The 23,066-nt window shown below is 48.0% G+C and overlaps 2 protein-coding genes across 2 annotated transcripts; one reads left to right on the top strand and one right to left on the bottom strand.

Annotated features, from left to right (window-relative positions):
* Positions 1-130: 130 nt before the first annotated feature.
* Positions 131-7,477, bottom strand: LOC112897171 (U-box domain-containing protein 4). The gene is made up of 5 exons (XM_025965396.1): positions 7,280-7,477; positions 5,812-6,086; positions 2,839-2,952; positions 694-2,739; positions 131-569 (listed from the first exon to the last, which is right to left on the bottom strand). The coding sequence occupies exons 2-5, from the start codon at positions 6,079-6,081 to the stop codon at positions 510-512; spliced, it is 2,490 nt and encodes an 829-aa protein (XP_025821181.1). The 5' UTR covers positions 6,082-6,086; positions 7,280-7,477; the 3' UTR covers positions 131-509.
* Positions 7,478-8,683: 1,206 nt separating this feature from the next.
* LOC112897458 lies at positions 8,684-11,518 on the top strand. The gene is made up of 2 exons (XM_025965752.1): positions 8,684-9,728; positions 10,459-11,518. Exons 1-2 carry the CDS (start codon positions 9,141-9,143, stop codon positions 11,098-11,100), a joined length of 1,230 nt encoding a protein of 409 aa, XP_025821537.1. The 5' UTR covers positions 8,684-9,140; the 3' UTR covers positions 11,101-11,518.
* Positions 11,519-23,066: the final 11,548 nt, after the last annotated feature.

Here is a 23,066-nt window from a genome sequence, read left to right as displayed (position 1 = left end):
TCTGGAAAGAAGAGTTAAATGTGGTAGTATATCACAATTTATTTCAGAGACTCAAATCTCGCAGACGTCAAGTTACACGGTAGAAAGAGAACCGCAGCGAAATTTCAACTTCCCATCAACGAACAAGCAATTAAAAATGAGAACAAGGCTTATATGGTACAGAACAATTATAACTTGTACATCCATGATCCATCAAACAATCATAACGCCACAGCTAATAGCATATACAGGACAAAATCTCGGTGAATGGATACGCTATACAAAAGAAATCCTCAAAAGGCAGAGAAGAAAAGAAACCAAAAAGATACCATCTCAACAGACAACACTCACCGCCCACAACACTTGCATGAGATGAGCTTATAACAATCTCAATCTATGAACAGTTTGAGCACAGGGCACTGCAATGCAACAATTCCAGCCCACGCGTCCGGCAGTGCCAATCGAACAACAGGAGCCCAGTCGCGATGAGGGGCATAGCTTAATGTACACTGCAACAAAAATTATGAAGGCTATCTCCTTGCTGAATTCCCATGTCTTTGGCTGCGGAAGTAGCTGAGAAGAGCTTGTGCCTGCACGACAAACAGCATATCACACCGCAGAGTTAGGTTACACTGGCATTAGGATGAGGATTTAGAGGTGGTTTGTTACATTTTCTAATTCTAAAAAATATGATGATTTGTGGAAGCAGCGGACCTTCTCTCTTGCTCGAGGTGTTCCTGACTGTGAAAGGGCGACTAGAGGAGGCACTGCACCCTCTTGAAGAACTATACTGCAAAATCTGTTGCTGTTTGTACAGAGCTGAAGCAACGTGGCAGCAGCATTCTCCTTGCCTCTTGCAGAACCCAACTCAACAACTTCAACAAGGGCTGGAATGCCACGTGCCTGCCCAATCGCAGTCCTCCCTTCTGTTATCGTAGCAAGGTTTGCCAACACAGCCACAGCTTTGTCGACCATTCCAGCAGCAGGATCCATAAGCTCAACCAGGTGCTGCACAGCATCGGCTTGCACAATGCGAAGTTTGTTCTCATGAAGTATAGACAAGTTAAACAATGCAGTAGCTGCATCTTTCTTTCCTCGAGGGGTGCCATTTCCTAGCAAGTCTACTAGAGGCTTGATTGCACCAGATCGCCCAATCCTCACTTTATTTTCTTCAATAACCGAGAGACTGAATAAAGTGGCTGCTGAATTCTCTTTAGCTTCAGGGTTCCCAGTCTCAAGGACATGAATGAGAGGATCGACAGCATTAGCATTTGCAATAGCAATTTTATTGTTGTCATTTATCGACAGATTCAAAAGAGCTGTCACGGCATGCTCTTGGGTTTTAGCATCTGGTGAGTGAAGAAGACCAACCAGCAGATTTACAGCCCCACAGTTTGCAATGACAATCCTGTTCTCCATGTTGTGCTTAGCTAGAAGACGAAGCTCTGATGCTGCTGACCTCTGAACATCTACAGAATCACTTCTCAAATCCTCAATCAGCTTCCGAACCTGATTCTCAATGGCAGAGAGATCACTTTTTGCATCCATCGATGAGGAAGATATAATTCTGGGGAAACCCCTATCGGATGCTTGCCGTCTAATAAATTGGCCTCTAGTGGCCAGTCTTGGAGGGATTAAATGTTCCCTTTGAGGAACAGAAGATGCCACAGGCGCACCACCACCATCTGTAACCTCTCCAGATGCATCGCTACTGTAATTTGTCCTATCACTTGGAACCCTTGTCACCCCATTGTCACATTCCCCATCAAGTTGACCACTATTTGGAAGACTGCCATTCAATGAAGAACTGGCCATGTTGTCCTGCATATCCCTATCCAAATTAGAAGATTGAAACGCTTCCTCTGTCGACTGTTCTGAAGTTTGTCCAATTGAACCACCACGTCTTCCTTCCAAACTAGACTCTCTTGCTTCAGAACTTGCAAGTGATAACCTTGATACATCAGGTGCAGAACCATTTGTATTTTCTGAAGTTTGACTTGTTGAGACATCATGACCAGAACGGCTGGCATGCACATGAGAGTTCTGATTGGCCACACTGTGGGGAGGAGATGCTCCATTCAAGTTTCTCAAATACACATCAGCTTCTGGGGACCCAGGAATATTAGCCCTTGAGATGACACTAGGATGTAGAGGACTGCCACCTGAAGCACCCAAATCCTGGAGGGAGGAGGAAGCTAAAGGAAAGTTTAACTTCAGGGATTTCATAGGATCAGGTAGCCTAATGTCATGAGATTCACACCAGTTAGCTATCAAAGCCTTCACAGTATAATTAGGAATTAAATTGGAGTGACCAAGTCTTTGGCGTGTTTTCGGACAGATAGTAAAACCTTCATCAAGCCACAACTTGATATAAACCCGCTCATAGGTCTGGCCAGATGCTACAATAACTGGATCGGACATCAGTTCCAAGGACAGCGGACAGCAAAAATCAGCAGGAATAGGAACCCCGTTGATGCTAAGCTGTTGTTTTTCCCTGAGAAGGCGATCATGCATATGGTTGACCAGTGGAATCATCTGCTCAGCTAGATCCAGTTCTTCACGATTCTCACTTCTTAGTGCCCTTGTTCTGAGATTCTCAAGGGAAATAGCTTCCATGTACAGTTCGATGTTTGTTGACAGGCTCAATGACCTTGACAGTTTCAACAGATTATCAGAACTCACTGCGCTTGTCTCAGCAAGCTCCTTGGCAGCCTCCTTAACTAGATCAAACATGTGCTCATAATTTATGTCCTGGAGTTTCTACAAAAAAGTAAAGAAACACAGACGAGCTTGATTGATGCATACGAGAAATTAGGGTGATCAACAGAAGCAATAAAAAAAGTAATTGATGTTTATTACCTCAATACATGTGCAGGCACGGCCAGTCAGAGAAGGCAATAGAGAATTAGCCAGCTGGCACAGCTGAAGGGAACATCCCTGAATATCTGATATTACTGATTCAATTTGCCAACCCTGTTTTAAGGTAATAAGAACATTATCAAATCAGAAATTCATGAGTATATTTCAATATTTATGGCACTCATCAAGTGGCATTAGCTAAATGCTAAACCTTGCAAGTTCGAGGGAAATCCATGAACATGTAAACATTTAGAATACACCTACACCACATGATGGACAAGAAAGTGTTTCATGTGTAATGACATAAACATTAAGGAATATCAGCAACAAGGACAAGTACACTGTTCTCTGCACACAACAAAACTGACCACCAATTAACTTATGCAAGTTCCCTCATACATGAATAGCATGTAAGTATGGACACATCTAACGAACGTACGGCCATGGTATAGTCCAGCTGCAAGCACACCCCATAAAAGGAAACAAATGATTAGGAAAGCAAATTGCATTCCATTTTTGACCTTCCCTGCCGCCGCCATGGCCACCAGCAACCTCACAGCCACCACCACAGCCAACAGCAACCTCACGCCAATCCACCCACCACCGCCGCCACCCCTAAACCTCGTCCTCCGCTAACTGAGGCAGCTGGCCCCCAGCTGGCAGCACCCTCAATCCCACCACCCATCGACATCGTTGGGCCGGCTGCCAGGCCGGTTATCCCTCTACAGCTGCCGGACACCCCAACCCGAACCCTGAATTCCCAATCCCGAACCCCCAACCCTAAATCCAGCCCTTCAACTCAACCAGTGAGCTCCGATCACCACTGTGCCTCCAATCTGAAGGATAGGGAGGGGGAGATAGGAGGGGGACCAACCAACCTAGTCACCTGTAGTCGACCACTGCCACCACCAGCAGCGTTGGAGCTGCCACACGAGAGATCTGAGAGTTCTTGAGAGAGACTTCACAAGAGAAGATGAGGCAGCATTGGTAGGGCCCCGATGGCGACTGGATAAACGCATTTGGCTTGCCGTGCGCGCGTGGGCCCCATCATGCGGGTGGGAAGTCAAGCACATGCACCACTAATGTAAAGTCTTTACCTATAAGTATATCCTTAGGATGGCTGCCCAGTTTTCTTTTTGCATAACTATGTATTATGGATTTACATGCTGCCTCCCTTGAACCAATATGCTAACTAGATAAACCATATTAAAATGTCAATGCACGGGTAAAGCTATTCAAGTAAGTCTAGCTAGAACATCTAGGCTACTAATGACCACGATCAATTCCCAGCACACTTCAAAGGTAAGAAGAATGGTAATTTTATATTTTTACTTAACACAAGAAGTGACCAATCATAGTTACCTAAAAGGTTATTGTACATAAGAGTGGTAATTTCATTTAACACAAGAAGTGACCAATCATAGTTAATGTTGGCCTGAAAATTGATTATATTGAATTTTCAAATGCTTCAGCTCATACAAGCATATATGCTGTTAGCAACAGCTAAAAAGATTACTATATTTCAAGGACCAAGAGTTCAAGTTATTAGGATGATAGCAATCTTCGTGATGTCTTATCTTGGTAGTGTAAATGCTAGACAATAAGAAGAAAAAACAGAGGGTGAGTAAGGCTAAATGGTGATTGTAACAGACAATACAAAACATTTGTATATAGCCAATGCATGTATGATACTGAGTTTCCACACAAAAGAATCAGAAGAGTACCAGCTTGCTAGTAAGAACTGGAAAGGGTGCGATGCTGTTAAAAAGCGACAGATTGATTTCCCTTGGGTGGCATAATTCTAACGGTAATGCTAAGGATAGGACGTCCGATCTATTGGACGCCCCATCCATCATCTAAAGCAGCACTCCCATCCGGATAAAATCAGCCACGCTGCTCACCCCACACATCCTATTTCCAGCGCACGCGCCACCTCGCCGCCCACTTTTGCTTCGCCCGCGCCGATGCGCCCGCCTAGGCGGTGAGAAGGGAGGCGGTGGAGCCCCCCGGTGGCCGCCGGGAAGAGCACGGCGGAGCTCGTGCACTTGCGCCCAGCGAGCGCGGCTCTCGGCGACCGTAGCGCCCCCGATCCCCCACCAGCCGCGAGGCGCCCGTGCTCCCCTCCGACAGCGAGGCGCTCCGACGAGAAGGGCAGCAACACATCGAGCGGGATGGAGGAGAAGACACCGCTACCTCCGCCTTCCGTGGGGCCCTCACTCGCCGTCGTGACCTCCTTGCTCGCCAGCAAGCCCCGTCCTGCCCTCCTGGCCCAGCCCTCCGAGTGGCAGGGCAGCAAGCGGGGCGCACGCGGTGGGGGGGGGGGGGGGGGGCGGGCTGCCGCTCCCCCGCGCCTTCCCCTGCCCCGGTCGCCGCTTCCCCGCTAGGGGCGAGCCACGCCGGCCGCCGGATGAGCTCCGGGCGGCGGCCATGGCGGGCAGCTCCGGAGGTTGCAGAGGAGGAGCGAAGGCTGTGGTAGGGGGGAACACCGGGTGGTGATGTTGCAGTGGAGATTTTGTGATGTTGCAATGGGTACCTTATGGTGTTGCAGCAGAGATTTTTGGGTGTTGCAAGTGCTGTTGATATGCGCGAATGTTGCGCTAGTCAATTTTTGGTGTTTCATTTGTAAGTCTTTGATGTTGCAGTGTTTGTGTTTTAATGTTTCACTGTGCTCAATCTCAACCTATCATATGGTGATTTTTGTTTGGGAATGTTGCATGAGACATCCGTTCGATGTTGCGGCGGGAATTTTTTTTTCTCAGAATACGATGTTTACATTGAACTATTGTTTTTTGCATTTTTGCAATGTTGCAATCTTACATTTTTTATGTTTCAAATGTCTTATTTTGATGTTGCAACGGAGCGTCCGATCCATCGGACGTCCGGTCACTAGCAGTGCCGTAATTCTAAAGCATAATACATGGGAAGTAGAGTGAGCAAGTGAAAGGTGAATATATTGACTTTGTATGTACTTACGAAATATATTTTGCTGGTTGTCTGGTGCCAGTTTCCAATAAGGCCTGAAGCTTCATTGATAGCAGTGTCAAGATCTCTTAGGACCTCATTGAGCTGCTCTTCTGGAGACTTGCAAAGATCTTCAAGAAGGGGGTTCACAATGCTCGAGATATCATATACATTTTGGCAGTACTTCTGGATAGGCTTGGGTCTCACGGTAGAGCCATCAGATGTTAAGACACCAAGATGGGAGATATTATTTAGCAGAGTGCTTGGGGAGAGGTTATCCATCAACCCTGTTCAAGAAGCCATACATGTGACAGTAAGACTACATAAATCCATAATTATAGAAAATCCAAAAGCATCCGTATATGTTGTCTCATTAAAAGCATACAGGTGGTTCTCAAGACGCATATTATTACTGTGCGTACTAATTGGTAGTCATCCCAGCATATCTGATTTGCTAAGCTATAATATTTTTTATTTTATCTGCATTGTGACATCTCTTTTTGATCCACAACAATGCACAATATGCATATCCTGATTGGCATGCTAAGTGTTGACTAAGAGCGATGCGCATAAGAATGACAGCTAATTGTAGTTTAGGTCCAAGCAATCCGCCATTAAGGTAGCGAGTAGATTTCGTAGGGTACAGATAGTTGTATGGAACAGTCATGATTGGCAGATAGGATACAGCTCTGAAATCTGCGTGTCGGCTGTGAGCGGACAATTGTAAGGTACGGCTCCTGGTATGCTGGCGCGATGCTAGCGTCCAGACAAGGAAGATGCTGGAGCTAGAGACGCGATGCGATTTATTGTAGCACGTAATGCCACAGGAACTAGGTTGGAAGTCGGGAGGTAACCGGTGATTGCACGGGAACACGTAGTATTTGCCCAGCAACAGCTGAGCAGGGCAGGTAGGGCGAATAAGACTGGCACTGGAGGCATAGCCCGCTGAACATGTGGCACGACACAAGCAAGCTTGGGAGATGCCATGCCGTGACGGGCAACAGTTAGCAGTGATGCTGCTGCCATGGCATGCTAGGTAGGAACTGCAGCAGCAGCAGCTAATAGAGTAGCAATAAAATTAATGGAAGCCTAATTAATTCACGAACGAGCCGCGGCCACTGGGTTCGTGGAGTCCAAATGGGGAAGGTTTTGAGCACGGCCTGCGTGGCATCCCGTTCCGTCCCCGCGATGGCGTGAAACAGCGCGCGAGGAGCCGCGAGGGGGGTGGAGCGAATGCTGGCGGCCGGGCCGCCGGGCGAGGCGGAGCTCCCGCGCGGAGCGGGGACGTGGGGGGGGGGGCGCCCGGAAGTTTCCGGGGTGAGATTCGGCTGGGCGGGGTGGTGCTCGGGAACCCTAGGACGGTGGGAGCGGGAGCACGCGGGGGAGGGGGTGGAGGGGGCGGCCGTGGGCGGCGGCGGAGGAACCCTAGCTAGGATTGAAGGCGGTGAAGCGGAGACGGGGAGGGAAGGCGGAGACTGACCTGGCCTGGCCTCGCGGCGGCGACGGCGGCGAGGGGCGAGGGGATCCGGGGCGGAGCCGGTAGCGGTGGGGTTGGGGGGATCGCTCGCTCGGTGTGTCTCCTCTGGCGACGCGGAGTGCGAGGAGGGAGGAAGAAGAGAGCCAGAGAGGAGAGAGAAGCGAGAGGACTCGGCCTCCTGCTTGGGTTGGGGGAGTGGTTGGGCTCGGCCCGGCCGTTGGGCGGGTTTGGTGGTCAGGTCAGGTCAGGTCAGGTCAGGCAGGTCAGGGCGGGCCGGGCCTGTGCGTGCTACGGTGGTGGTGGACTGTTGGATCCAACTGGCTTGGATGATGATGGCTGCTGGCTGGATCATTGATTGTATGTACAGCAGCAGGGTGGCGGGTGCGCACCGGGACGAACCGACGACGCGGTCGTGGTGGCAGCCCGTTCACCTACTCCGAGGACTATTCCGACCGTGGAACGTTGACCGCCAAGCGGATGATGGGCCGAGGTTGCTTGCGCCGGCCCAAAAGAGCCGGGGCGACCGGAGGAGGAGGAGCCGGCCGGGCCCAGGCCAGTCAGCTCGTGGGTGCGTTTGCGGCGACCGGCGACGGGGCCGAGGCTGAGGCTGACCGCGACCTTGACTTGGCCGGCCGGCGGCGGCGCGGACAGATCGAGCAGCGCTGCTCTGTTCGTACGTTACGTTCCAGCTGCTGACGCGCTTCTTAGTTGCAACAGCTTGCAGACACATTCCAGGCCATGCCACAATGGACGCTGCATCGTTGTCTCCGATGACGACCATGACGTCCTTTTGAAGACGACTACGCTACGTCTACAGATAAAACAACAAACGAGAACACGCGTACCTACGCAACGCTTGCTGGCACGTCGCATACGATTGCATGCAGGAACTCTCTCTCTCTCACTCACGTGTGGATTCCACTGCAGGAGGAGTGGAGGACTCACCTGCTGATCAAACGGCGTTACCTGATGCCAGGAAGACGCTACGCCTACGCGGGCCGACCGCCGCGCCCAGCACCGGCCCAACGGCCGGAAAATCGGCAGCCCCACCCGCATACCTGTCAACACGACTCGCGTCACGTGCCCCGCGCCACTGGCTGGCGGGACCCACCGCCAGCACGGTCGCTGGCCGACCGTTCCAGACGCCCCACCACCAGCCCCCCGTACGCCACGCTACGCGGCAGCTCTAGTAGTATATCTCGGTCCATGACAGGCGGGCCCCGCTACCCGGCACGACCGCGTGAGCCCGGTCTCCCGGGCGAATTCTCCACGCCGCGTGGGCCCGCCGCGGGACACCTGGCCCCGTCCGTCAGCCGCGGCCCAAGCGAATTCACCACGTTGCGGCCCGCTACCACCGCGGCTCTGCGGGCGGGCCCCGCCTTCTGACCGTTTCCCCCTTGGCCCGGGCCTTGGCAACCTTTCCCCTCCCCTCCCACCTCCTGGCTGCCTCCTCCTCCTCTTCCTCGTCGGCGACCTCATCGAGAAATCTCGCTCCCTCCCGGCCGCGGAGGGGCTCCCCGACCGATCCATCCCATAAATACCCACGCGCGCCCGCCCCCGAGCCGCGCCGCTCACTCCCCCCTCAGCCTCCCAGCCGCGCCTCCACCACTCGACAGCGACCTCCTCCGCCCTCCCCCTCCTTCGCCGCTAAGCGTCCTCTCCCCCTCTTGGCCCCTTCCGTCTCCGCGTGCCGACCTGCGCGCGCGGCTCCCCGGCGTCCCCCCCACCTCCCTTCCGCCGGGGGCCAGCCAGTGGCACTCGTCCCACCCGATCCCATCTCCCCCGCGGGTGCCGGAGGTCGGGCCTCCGATCCCGGCGACGTGAGCGCTCGATCTCGCGCGGCGGCGGCTCCTTTGAATCCGAGATGTGGGGCGGCGACTCCAAGCAGACGCTCAAGTCCCGGGGCGCCGGCGCCGGCGCGGCCGGGGCCGGCATGGGGGACGAGGAGTCCGACTACTTCCCGCCCACCCCGCGCAAGGACTGGTCCACGGGCCTGCTCAAGCTCGTCACCGCCACCGTCATCTTCATGGGCGGCGTCGTGCTGGGGCTCTCCGTCAGCGGCAGCGTCGCGCGCTACTACTACAACTCCTCCCACGCCGAGCTATTCTTCCCGGCCACCACCTTCGGCTGCGACCCGCGCGACCGGGACTGCGGAATGGGCCTCGCCTTCAAGGCCTTCGTCCACCCGCCACGCCTCGCGCACTCCATGACCGACGACGAGCTCTTCTGGCGGGCCTCGCTCGTCCCCAAGGCCGAGGACTTCCCCTTCCAGCGGGTGCCCAAGGTCGCCTTCCTCTTCATGACGCGCGGGCCAATCCCCTTCGCGCCGCTCTGGGACAAGTTCTTCCGGGGGCACCAGGGGCTCTACTCCGTCTACGTCCACACCGTGCCGGACTACAAGCTCAACGTCTCCAAGAACTCGGCCTTCTACGGCAGGCAGATCCCCAGCGAGGTTGGTTTTTGTTTTCTTTCACCTTATTCATTCGCTTATTATTACTCGTGACTACCTAGCTGATTGTTAATCCATCCATCCATTCATTATTGTGCACATGAATCTTCCCTACTAGCAGCACATTGCAATCCAGCAGCTTGAGAATTTGCGTCGCATTATTGTTGTTTTGTGCATGAAAAAAAAAATCTGGTTCCCCCTCAAAAAAAAAAAAAGAAAAATCTGGTTGTTTGGATAGCTGGTGCCTTGGTGGCCTCATGTCGTGCTAGTTGGTGCCTGCCATGTGCTCAACTTGATTGGGAGATGTGTGTGCGTGCAATTTGGTGAGGATTTGCTCTAGGGGAATATGCTTGCTTGTCCCAATGCTAGCTAGGTTGGTAAACTACTTAATTTGTTCAACGGCTAGTGGTGCTCACGAATTTCAGATGAGTGGTGATGAGATTCTCGCTTGACAAATATTCCTGTTCGATCATTTAATAAATTAAACAGTCAAGAAGTTTGGGCTGACCTATTCAGTAAAGTCGGTTTTCAGAGTGATATCCCAAAGGACCTATTATTCTCCCTTTTTCTTTTTGTGCTAAAGTATGACCTTCGAATTTCAGTGTAATGTGTGTGTTCCTTCTCTGCTTCACAGCACAGTTCTTCTCCTTATTATGCGCTTGCAGTTTTATCCCTTTTTCAATGGATAACTTTGTTGTTCCAATTTCTAACATATTGTTTCTTTCCAATGCAGGAGGTGTCCTGGGGATCAATAACTCTTGTGGATGCTGAGAAGCGCCTGCTGGCCAATGCCTTGTTGGATTTCTCAAATGAGCGGTTTGTGCTGCTCTCGGAGAGCTGCATTCCTGTATTCAACTTCCCGACCGTCTATGAGTACCTCATTAACTCGGCGCACAGTTTTGTTGAGTCCTACAACATTGACACCCCTCAATGTGCTGGCCGGTACAACCGGCGCATGGCACCTCACATCATGGCAGATCAATGGAGAAAAGGGTCAGAGTGGTTTGAGCTTAACCGTGAACTGGCTGTCCAGATAGTAGCAGACTACAAGTACTACTCAATCTTCAGAAAGCACTGCAGGCCATCCTGTTACCCAGATGAGCATTACATACCAACTTATCTTCATTTGTTCCATGGGCCCCTCAACGCGAACAGGACCATCACATGGGTTGATTGGTCAAGAGGAGGCCCGCATCCAGCAAGTTATGGTGCTGCAGACATCACAGAAGAGTTCATCCAGGCCATCAGGAATAATGGCACACAATGCTTCTACAACTCAAAGCCCACCTCTGTCTGCTACCTCTTTGCGAGGAAGTTTGCTCCAAATGCTTTGGGTCGGTTGATGAACCTCACCTCGACTGTGTTGGACTTTTGAGTTGTTTTCACCATGCGTCGTCCTCACCATCTTCAGCATTATGCTACTGATAGAGGGAGGTATCCGTTGATGTGCATGCCGGTCAGGAACTAGAGCTACTCTACACTACTAGATTGGAGTTGGCGACATGTGTCTCACTATAGATGGATGGTCAGAGATGGTTTTTGATGGATGGGTCTCTCGCGGATGATGCTGTGTGGGACAGTGAAAATTGCTTCACTTATCCTGAAGCTGAGTCCCGAGCTATGGACAAATGGCATTGCCAACGGAGAGGACATTTCTTTCACCTCCCATTCTTTTTAATATATCATAGTCATCTGATAGAGGATCGTTTTTCTTTTCTTCTTCCCCCCTATCTACTGTAATGACTTGGTCAGATACTAATTTCTGTGAATATAACTTATCAATCATTGCTTCACTTCAAGTCTGGCATTGCCAGATGTCGCTGTATGCTTGATATCCTGTCTCTAAACCTTGAAGGCACAGATTGCCATTGGTTGTTCCGTCGATGACAGAAAAGATAGATAGTGAAGTATGTGGACGCGTGCAGCAGAATATGCCATATTCTTGCATAGCGTAGCATTGCATTGTGCAGACTGGCTGTCCTTGCACGAAGAAAAAGAAGTGGGTTCCTTTTGAAAGCCACGTATGAGTATGCCATTGCAGATTCTTGATCAGTTCAAACATGGGTTGCTGCTTTATCACTTGGAACAGATTGCCAGGAACATGCTTGATTGGCCTTCGTTTAGCAGATGACCCAATATTCTAAGATTGGCTGGTGAACATGGGGGACATGATTCAGGCTGGTGCTGCAGCCCACAGCCTTGTCATGCCCTGGTGTTTAGTAATACATGATCGATGGGCACAGGTCCACGAACCATGGTATTATAGTAAGCATTCGTACTGTGTATCTAATCTAATCTTAGTTTAATCCAGGCATTAGTTTATGTGCTGCAACCTATTCTCGCAGTTAGATATTTGGGGAAATTCTTGTGTGCTGTTCTTCTCTCTCTCTCTCTCTCTCTCTCTCTCTCTCTCTCTCTCTCTCTCTTGGTGTGTGAGAACTGCATTTCTGGTGTTTCTGATTCGTGAAGAAGAGAGATTGTCTGAAAGTGACTGTTTCCGGTGCTTGTGCCGTCTAGGAAACGATGGTTGATTCTGTTGGTGACCTGGCGCGTTTTTGGACTAGAAATAAGAAGGGATGAGAGTGACGTGTCCTGATTTTTGGATTTGTGCCTCTGAGAGTTGATCGAAAAAATATATATATTTCAACTTGGTTGTTCCCGAATGGTTTTTTTTAAAAAAAGAATCTTTATCAATTTCTACGGGGCTTTCCGAGCAAGTGATGCGCAGATTCGTCCTTGTGACCATCAGTCTTTACAGTTCATTGGAGGAGACCGGGAAAAGGTGTAGTTTGTGTGGCATATGTGCACATGGTGAATGAACTATTGGAGTTGTATGATTGTTACTGCAGTCTGCAGCCCTAGAGGTATATCCCTCAATTACCGTCTAGTCCATTTGCCACGCATAGTACTTGTCAGTAAGGCAGGATTAGCACCTGATCTTGGTCGATCAAGCCCATCATACAGAATACCTACCAGCAGGCCTCGTCAACTAAGCTCGAATAGACCTGGAAGAGCCTATGGGCCTTGTCGGAAAGCCCAACTGATTCCACAAACCAGCCTGCCTTGCCTTAGGCCTCCTCCAACGAGGAGCGATATCGCCGGCTTACACTAAGCTGGAGAAGAGAGAGGAACTCAAAAAGTTGTTGTGCCGGCTATATTTCGCCGCTAGCGCATGGCACGTTGGGCCTCCTCCAACGGTCCCAGCGACATCGTTGGGTGAGGTGGAACTGAGAGACAATAAAGAAACAAAAGGCTTTTCTCTTCCTCTCCTCGATATGTGTAGCTCCAGCGGGTGTGCTCTCACAAAACTTCGGTTGATGTCTCAAGAGCTAGAGAGGGAATAGTAGCTAGCGCAGTTAAATTTACACACACACACTCTCTCTCTCTTCGCCACATCAGCCGAGGCCGGCGACATCATCCCCCGCTGGAGGAGGTCTTAGCTAGAGTTTTAGGAGAAGAGGTGCAGGAATCCATGAGAATCATGAGCTGCTTTTCCTTTTTTTTACTATCTCTCACCTCCACCTCAGCCGACGATTTCATCGATGCTAAGACTGTCTCCAGCAGCGTTCTGTAAAACGTTCTGTACTCTATATATAGAGTAACATTCCGTTCTCTATTGCTCCAGCAGCGTTCTCTAAATGGTCCTCTAAAATAGAGAACGCTACAGGTTTCCTCTATATATAGAGATTCTCTCTCCTCTTCTCTATTTTTTCTTTACGTTTCAAACACTGAATTAAATAAAAATAAAATATGTCCATAGCGTTTGAGGTATGATAAATACGTACGTACAAAAATTTGGAACAAAATACGTTTCTAATATAGGGTTTAATGTATAGAGAACGAGATTTAGAGAACGTTGTTGGAGAGAAATGAGATATAGAGGAGAGAATCTTGTAGAGAATTCTATAAATGAAGGATGTAGAGGATAGGATTTGGAGGATATCGCTGGAGACAGCCTAATGGAGGCGGCCTTTTCAGCACCTTCCATTCACATGCGTTGTTGGATTGGATCCACTCCATGAATCACAACTCAAACCTCTCTGATCTCTTCTTGCCTCGAAAAGCTAGTATGTGCTTATGCTTATCCAGGAGATGAAGAGAGGTTGGTTGGGGAGAAAGATTGGGTTGGACTACAAAAGGTCGTGTGTGTTAGGATGCCACTAATTAAACAACTCGTGTGAAAGGGAAAATCTCTTCATGGTTTCCTTACTTCCTTTTTTATTTCACCTGCTCCTCCTGACGTCAATGATGGTGACTTCTACATACTGAAGGTGTACAACTTTCCTTTTTTATATTCTATAAAAAAGATTGGGAGAAACCGTTTAAATCACATGGAAGAAAAGTATTGTGGGCTCCTTTTGAAAGCCAGAGCCTCGGCTGATTCTTGATCAGTTCAACAAAACATGGGTTGCTGCTTTATCACTCGGAACAGATTGCTAGGAACATGCTTGATTGGCCTTCATTTAGCAGATGATATAATATCCTAAGATTGGTTGTGGACCCGTTTTTCGGACACCGGATGATCTTTTTTTTGGGGGGTGGGGGGAGGGGGTTTGTTTCTTCAGCCCCCTAGCCTTCCCTAGATCCGCCCCCAACGAGGGAAGCAGCACCATTTCGAATCATGTCTCTCTGAATAGCTGCCTCTGACTTGTCGTACTGAAGAAACTAACGACATGTCATTTGCAGAAGCATTCATTAAAAACATCACAAACTCCTTATCCGAGAACGCAATAGTACATCGATCGTATAGCATGAACACGCCCCATTTTGAATAGGGGAGCAGAAGAGACCTTTGTAGGAAGGCTGGATGCTGCATACTTTAGATTTCTTTCAAAGGAACTCCCCGAGGCGAAATCCCGAATTCCCAGTAGTCGTCGTCAGCACCTGATCCCAGTGCAGGTACAGGCTGAGCCGCCAGCAGAGGCGTGAAGAAATCAAGCAAAAACCAGATTAACGCCATCCCTTGCCTGAAATTTAATTAAAATAAGAGTTAATGTTAACACTATTACTTAGATATAATGATATATGAAGAAATGCCATGACAATATAACGATATATGAAAACAGTTTGCATAAATTCGATCACAAAGTAATAACCTAACAAGCAAATGTAAAAGGGGATCCTGCTAACACTTTCACCCTCCTCCCGTTTGTCGCTCGCCACCACTCGCTCCCCACTGCGGCGGCGGGCGGGCCGGAGCCGGAGCCGGAGCCGGAGGAGGGCGGCGGCACGGGCGGGCGAGGTCAACAGGCGGCAGCAGTAGCATGCATGCATGTGTGGTTAATTGCACGCTTCACGTAGATCCATTCGACAATTAACACGTACGATTTCGAACAAATTAATGCATTATCTCAGGTCAGGTGGTTGGCCATCAATGGATCGGATGATGGCATTGGGCACTTTTTTGGCTAGCTCTTGACTGATCCAGAAGACCAGAACAAAGGATTGGGGTCGGGCCAGTTCGAAGCAAGCTAACAAATGATTTTAGTACGTAAGTTTCCATTTTCATTCTGTGCAACACTAGCTCCCTCCTTTTTTCGAAAAGAACACCATCGTCTATTTATATTTTTGGACCACATTAATTTTGTATGCATTAGTAAATCCCCGTCTCAGATCCTAATAATGGATGGAAAACCATACGACATGTATATATTAGCTAGCTTTTTACCCGGTTGGCTTGATTTTTTTTTTACCTAGCGGTGATCATCACTATTTACCGATTAGGGGTACGGTGTGCCTGGTGGAGCATGCATGGGTGTCAGCAGGTGGCTACAGGCACACTCGAAATCTGGGTGATGCGCTCACCCTCGATGAAGCTGAAGCCAGAAAGCCAGCCAAATGTAGGGAAAGATGAGGAGATAGTGTTTGAGAGAGAGAGAAAAAAACAGGTTTCCAAAGCATCAAATAAACATTTCGATGAGAAAGGAAGGAGTATTCAATAAGGATAATAAAGATCGTCTTAACAACACGTGTTAGATACATGTGCCTTCAATTCTAAATAAATATGTTCCCCATATGAATAAGAGTTTTTAAGCATGGATTCAATGCCATTCAATAATATCTTGAATTATTTTAGACAATAAATACCTTCTATGGATGACACATGCTATCTTTTCCTATAAATTGCTCACACCATCTAGTCCATTTTGCTACAAATTCACAGCATAGAAAATACCTACAGAAAAGTGGTTCTCTTTCATGCATAAACATTGCAGATGGTTCTTGCGCTCATGATCCTTTGCCTTCTTTACACCAGCCAGAAAGCTGAAGGCACCCATCCTTTGCTAATTTTTCTACAATGCATTTATACATTAGCATCAGTAGAAATTATATCTGAATTATAATACTTTTAGATATAACTTGAAAGGCGCACGGCTTTGCCGCACAGGGTCTGTATTTCGTGTCGTAGTACTGTAGTGAATACAGACTTTAGTTCATGCGTAGAGTAGTCAACACGAGCTGAAGTAAACTAGTGAACCTGGGTAAATCACAACTTAGTCATAGATGCACCAATGAAGCTGAAATTTTACCACAGATCAAGCATCACAGAATAGCTTATCATAAAATTTACATAGTAACTGGAGCAAGATAACTGCAGATATGTGGAGTAAAGATACGAATTTCACACTAAAAAGCATAGCCAAGCATCTACAGAAAAAACTTTCTAATAAAATATGTCATATTATGTGATTATTGCATAGATATACATATGTGGAGCTCAACAAAACTGGATTTGTCATTTTTGGATTTATCTACGAATTACTACGCATTTATCAATTTTCAACCGATTTAAAGAATTAAAAAAAGGAAAACCACTAAAGACAGAGACTTTGCAACTGGAATCCTGAACTTCTAAGGAATTAAACCGGAGCACATGAGCGCTATGCAACACTATTTATCTGAGTCTAGATCTTTGCATTGGGAACCCTGGAAAACGTCCCTAATTATTTTTCTTCTTCCCCTCTCCTCTCTCTCACGAACAGAGCAGGGAAAGGGCAGCCGGTGGCCCCGCTGGCGGCGAGGGGCAGCGCTGGGGTTAGCCCGGGATAGCGTACTCCCGTGGAGGTGCGAATCGAGGGCGGAGAGGGCCTGTAGCCCTTCATCCACGAGCAATGGCAGCTTGGAGCCGTGCCGCTCGGTGGCGAGCAGGCTCCAATGGTGTCGATCCGGCCGGGGAAGGCCACGGCGGCGGTGGCTGACCGACCGTCGACCTGCGCCGGGCCTGCGCTGTCACGGGCCGGCCACGGCTCGGTGGGAGGCGGGCTGTAGTCTGTTGGCCATGCGCGCTGGCTCTGCTGCAGCGGCGCAGCACGGCCGCGACGGCGGCGAGGACGGCGAGAGGGAGGCGGGAGGGGTGCGCTGGGCCAGCGCGCGCCGGGAGGATTAGGGAGGTGCGGGAACAGAGCAGGGGCCATGGCCATTAAATGATCTCGATATGTCTATTACTACTAATGACAGACACTCAAGTTATAATGGGCCATGGCCATTAAGATCAAATCCATTGATCCATCTCGATGTGTACTGGTGATAGATTGTATTCTAGCTCGTGTTATTTAACCAGGCTAGCTACTAGTTTATTAGCAATTGCTGCTTTGGAAACAATGGATGCATGCGTTTCTATATATGCTACCTCGTGAACTAACCACCAGATTGGGATATTAATCTTGTTGCTTGATCAAGTGATGGATGGATGGTCTTACATACACCTAACTAACCCCAAAACACTTCCTGATGCCATAAGCTGCTGTTCTGTTTCTGCAGGTTCAGCCAACTGCTGCTACTGCTTCTCAGCTCAAAGAATTGGTCGCTGCGTTCAAATTAACTAGTTGCTTTATCACATCCTTTTGCTCTTTGAGGCTAAAGCAAATACAGGTTTTGGCTTCTCAAAAACAAGCTGGTAGTGCAGGGTTTTCTTAGTGGCGGGATGAAAATCCTAAATTGAAAGGTGTGTTCTCTCCATTTAGATTTTCTAAAGATTACTCAGCTAAGCAAAAGCAGACTTGTTCTAAATTGAAAATCCTATAAGAAACTTCCAATGCATTCTTACAGAGGCAAAAGCAGACTTGTTTACAATCTTTGCTCAGCTAGGCAGCACAGTGCCAAGATACTTCAAGAGTTTGTAGATCATGGAAAATAAGAAAACAAAATTAAAGGCGCCATTGGTCACTTTAACTCGTATTCTACTGTTGATTTCTTGACGTCTTTGCATCCTAAATTACAAGGTGTTCTGACTTTTCTCTAGATAGGGATAGAAAAATTCCTCCCAGCTAAATCGAAGCTAAGGTAGCGAAAAGCCTAAGAACAAGAGCCTCGCTGTTAATTTCTTTTAAGAACAGATCATTTCAACAAATAACTAACAACAAGACCGCCACCAAATCAAATAATTAGCTTGGACAACCCGATTTTTCACCCTGTCGGAAGCAACATTTTGTCAAGTAACCAAACACCGCAGCATTGGATTGAAAGAAGAAAGATCGCAGCATTGGATTGAAAGAAGAAAGACCGCAAATAGGCTACAAGCTTATTTCAAAACTGCTACTGCTACTGCTATTCTACTGTATAGTATACGAATGACAGTATGCTCCAGCAAATAGGAATGTGTATGGCAGTATGCTCCACTAAATTGATCCATTAATTGAGAAGCTTAGTGTGGTACTAAGAAACGGTAAGGATTCCTAATGTTTAACTGAATGCAATATTGCACCGGCTTTGGACTTGGGTTCTATTTACTAACCACATGGAAATGCTACATAGTGTCCATGCTGCAATTTTTTTTGTCCTGCACAAATTTCAGTTCATGCCTCTTAATTTTTCCACTGAATTGGTTCCATGTTAGGCTTAAGAAGGAATCCCTGTTAGAGAAAATTTTAATAGGAAACAATATAGCCTTACTAAAGATTACTCACCATTCATTTCTCCATTCTTTGATGATATAGCTATAGTCGAACTTGATTGCTTTCGGTATTGATTATGTTTTTTCATTATGGAATATTCTGCCTACCTTATATGCATAAGTGCACAATTTACAGGAAAAAAATGAAAAAGAGGCTAATGAATGACCTAACGTTTTAATTGTTTGTGTTTTCCTAACTACTCGAGCTGCTCCTGCGACAACAAGCAGGTGGCAGAATCAAATCAACTCGGTACATTCATGATGATTGAAAGCCATATGTTGGTTGTCTATTTAGTAGTACATATGGAGTTTACATGCAATCATCATCTGCTATTTAGCAACGGAAGTTCATGCTATTCTGTGAGTAGAAATGCTCGAATACAGTAATATGTTTTTGTTGTAAAAAATGGTTCTTTTTACGAGAATGTGTATGTTTGGATCAACTAGGGCTACTTATTGGTACAAAAAAAAAATTAAGCATCGGCTTAGTGAGTCTGGTTCACTATTACCAAACAAATAATACAAATTGTTACCAAACATATATTGGTTCTCCTTTTATTAATACATCAGATTTTTCTAGATTCTTAGCGCTATTTCCCCTATTTTCAATTTCTGGTTCACTTTACATAAATTATGAAAACTAAAAATAATTTTCACTTTAATTCTTCTGTTCATAAACTTCTAGAGTTTTCGGGCATGTTTGATTTGCTACCTAAGGCGCCACACCTAAGGTTAGCATGCTGCCACAGGTGTGGCGTTCAAATCGACCGCCGCAGGTGCGGCGTGAAAATTGTGTGGCATTCGATGTAACCGTGCCTAAGAAAGTGTGGCTGCCTAAGTTTAGCTGTTCACCAAACGCATGCCTCCGGTGCTGTGGCGCGCCTAAGATTAAGCTGCGGCGTGTTAGGCAGCGAACCAAACACACCTTTCGAGTTTCCTAGTAACCACACACCTTTTAGTCGTCTGTTTGCTAGTGGATTGGGTTAGAAGGTCAATAATAAATAACAAACCAATATCTCTATACAGGATCATACTTCTAAAAAAATGATCATGGTACTGGAATTTAACAATGAACTAGGGATTTGCATCCCTATTGTCATTACTTAGTATAAACAAGCTTAACATCGTATGGCTATTTGCTGCTAGTGAAATTGGCTTATTAATAGGAAACACACACTTATGATTTGTACACATATTACCAATTTCAAGTATGTGCATCTTCAACATTTGAGCTTCAATGGCGCATCTAGACTAGGAAATAACAACTTATGGCTTTTTATGCTTTTATTCAAAGGTACCATTAGAAAAAAAAAACCTTTACATGCTTTAAAACAAATTCTTGGTCACACATCCAGCATGGAAGAAGGGTTTTATTTATTTATTTTTCTTTTGGCAAAGGCAGCATAGATGAGTTAAAGAGAATTTGGTGTAATAATCAAAACTATATTATTGCATATCCGCAGGATTTATTGAAAATCACAATGATCTTAGAAAGCTCGCATTTTGATCTCGCGAAATACAGTATCTACAAATCCACCATTGGTCACGACCGAGTCAAATTAGACAGCATCATTGGTGAAACGAAACGAAACGAAAGACGGATGGGATCACTTGGACAGACATCGACATCCATGGATCACCGTCGGTTCCTTTGGTGGCGAGCTGAAATGAGAGGTGCTTTTTTGCAATTTAGTCTTTTTTTAGAAAGTTTTTCATATTTGGACCCTCGAGGCGTGCCTGGCAGTCGTCAGGCTGAGAAGTGAAGGATCCTACGAAGCATCACGCCGCGGCGGCGAGGAGAGGACACGACGGCACATGCGCGTCCGCAGCGGACCGGGCCGTTCTGGCACAGCGGCGAAAGCCATCATCCCGTACCTGGTCGGCTTGGCTTTGCTCTCTGCACAACCTGTATGCATTTCTTTTTTCCTATTTTTTTGATTGGAAGATCTTTGGACACGCTGTCGACGGCAGCTTTTGAACGCTTCAAAGCCACGCGGCCTCGTCGCCGACGACTCGTCGGTCGGTCGCCGCCGCTGAAAGCCATGCGTGATTGTGTCGTGGGGTCTCTCCATGTCCCGTCCTCCTTTCCTTCCCCGTCGTCGTCGTCGCCGCCAGCACAGCACTCGAAATCCACAGGGACGGAACTGTGGCCTGTGGTGGCAATTGTTTTCTGAGTCGTGTCTTCCTTTTTTCTGCTCACCTTGTGTGCTCGACAGTTGACAGCTCAAGTGGTGTGAGCTGACGTGGGAGACCACACGGAGCTGTCGATTTAATAAGTTCGATATACCAATTGAAATACGGGTGGTCGGCATTTGAAAACACTTCCACCAACTACACACAAATTTCTCGTATTGCAAATTACATGCAAAGATGATCGACGGGTTTGGAGAAAAAAAAATGATCAACGAGCTCACAAGTGACCCGACTGCCACTCGCATCTCTTCTTCCTTTAGTCACATCATAGGGCGTGTTTGGAAATGCTCCACTCCCTGTTTTTCAACTCTGCTCCATTTCATACTTGCTAAACACTCCCAACTCCAGCAGCTCTACTCTAAAAAAATATGGAGTTGGGCAAAACTCCACCAATTTGGTGGAGTAACAAAACAGGTACTCCGTAGATTTCTCAGACCAAAGTCCCCACCAATGCCACTGGTTACACAAAAACGGTTCGATTTGTTTTGTTCTGTCCTTCTCTCCCGTGACCCTCACGAGCGAACGAGCCCTCTCTTCTCCCACCGTGCATCCTGCCTCTCTTCTCCATCTAGGACGTGGAACCCTAGCCGCCGGCCATGGATGACCATCTGGAGCTCTCCGGCGACCTCAAAACCCAAGAAATGGGGAGATCCGTCGACCCTCTAGCCGATACGCCTGTTATTGCGGAGGAAATCGAGCAGGAAGAAGCGGATTTGGGAGAAACAGTGGATGTGGCGGCGAGGCCGGCCATCCTGCGCGTCAGGCTCTCGCGCGTCGGGCTCTCCCGCGTCGGGCGTGGGGGTGGATCTGTCGGCCGCGGTGCCAGCTCGTTGTAGGGGAGGACTGCCGTGGGCGGCGGGGCACGGGCGGATCCCAAATGCGGCAAGCCGACATGCGCGACGGGGCTTGGCCTGAGCTTCGAAGCCGGCGTGGCGGGGCTCGGCCGCGGGCAGACGGCCGGCGCGGCGGGGCACGGGCGCAGCTAGATGGCCGGCGCGGCGGGGCTCGGCCAGAGCTTCCCAGCCAGCGCGGCGACGGTTGGCCGCGGCCAACCAACTAGCGCGGCGGGGCTCGGCCGTGGCTTCCTAGGCAGCGCGCAGGGGCTCGGCCATGGCATTCCAGCTGGCGCAGCAGGCCGCGGCAGTCCACTACAGGGCGCGGCCAGAGCCATGGCAATGGTGACGGCGGGAGTTCTGCTCCGTTGGCTGCTGTCCAGGGAGCTCGATGTGCACCAGCTCCTAAGGTATGCGTTATGCGATGTTTTATGTTGCTCAAATGTGTTATAGGATGGTATGTGATGCTTTGTGTTGCTGTTGCTCGGATGTGAACTACATGAAATTATTGTTGATTCATGTTGATTTTTAAAGTATGGTATGCTTGAATTTTTTGGTATGGTTAGGGAGATTCCATGGAGTGGACAGATGGGTATTTCCGCATAATGTGTGATTTGATAGCTGAACAAGTAAGAAAGGGAAATAGACCAAATACCCATCTAAACACTCTAGGTTACAATGAGGTACTCTAGGTTACAATGAGGTATCGGATAGGTTCTTTCAAATGACCGGTATTGAGTTGACAAAGACACAAATAAAGAATAAGTGGGATAAGTTAAAGATAGGCTGGACTATTTGGCAGAAGTTGATGAGATTGCAAACAGGGACAGGTTGGGATAGTGGTAAAGGGGTCATTGTCATGGACAATGAATGGTGGAGAAAGACCAAAAAGGTTAGTTCTTATGATTTTGAGAGGCATCTTTGTGTTCTTCACATCTTATCTATGTTGTAATCGAAAGTAATGGTGTTGTACAGGATATTCCTGGGTGTGGAAAATTCTAGAAGAAACTACTTCAGTGTGAGGAACAACTAAGAGAGATGTTTGGCGATATCTCTAGTGATGAAACAGATTATTGGAATCCCATGAGCAGCAACCCTATTGTGCCAGAAAAGAATGTGGAGCCTTTCACTTTTAATGGGATTAATGATGTGCCTAACGAGGAAGATCATGAAGATATCATTCATGATTGGGCATATCAAGAGGAAGAGGAGGAGGATGTCCAAGAGGTCACACCTATATCTGAAAATGCGAAGAAAAGACCTCGTGTTGTCTTAGAAATACCGAAGAAGGCAAAGTCCAGTACAACTCTTATTATTTAAGAAAAGATTTCAACAATAGCTGAGTCAGCCGCGTCTTTCACATCAAGGAAGGAGGCTGAAATTTCAATTAAGGAAGTGATGCAACATGTGTTGGAGTGTGGG

Source organism: Panicum hallii, chromosome 6, assembly GCF_002211085.1.
Source record: "Panicum hallii strain FIL2 chromosome 6, PHallii_v3.1, whole genome shotgun sequence".
Lineage (NCBI taxonomy): Eukaryota > Viridiplantae > Streptophyta > Magnoliopsida > Poales > Poaceae > Panicum > Panicum hallii.
This window is presented reverse-complemented; position numbering and strand designations above follow the sequence as displayed.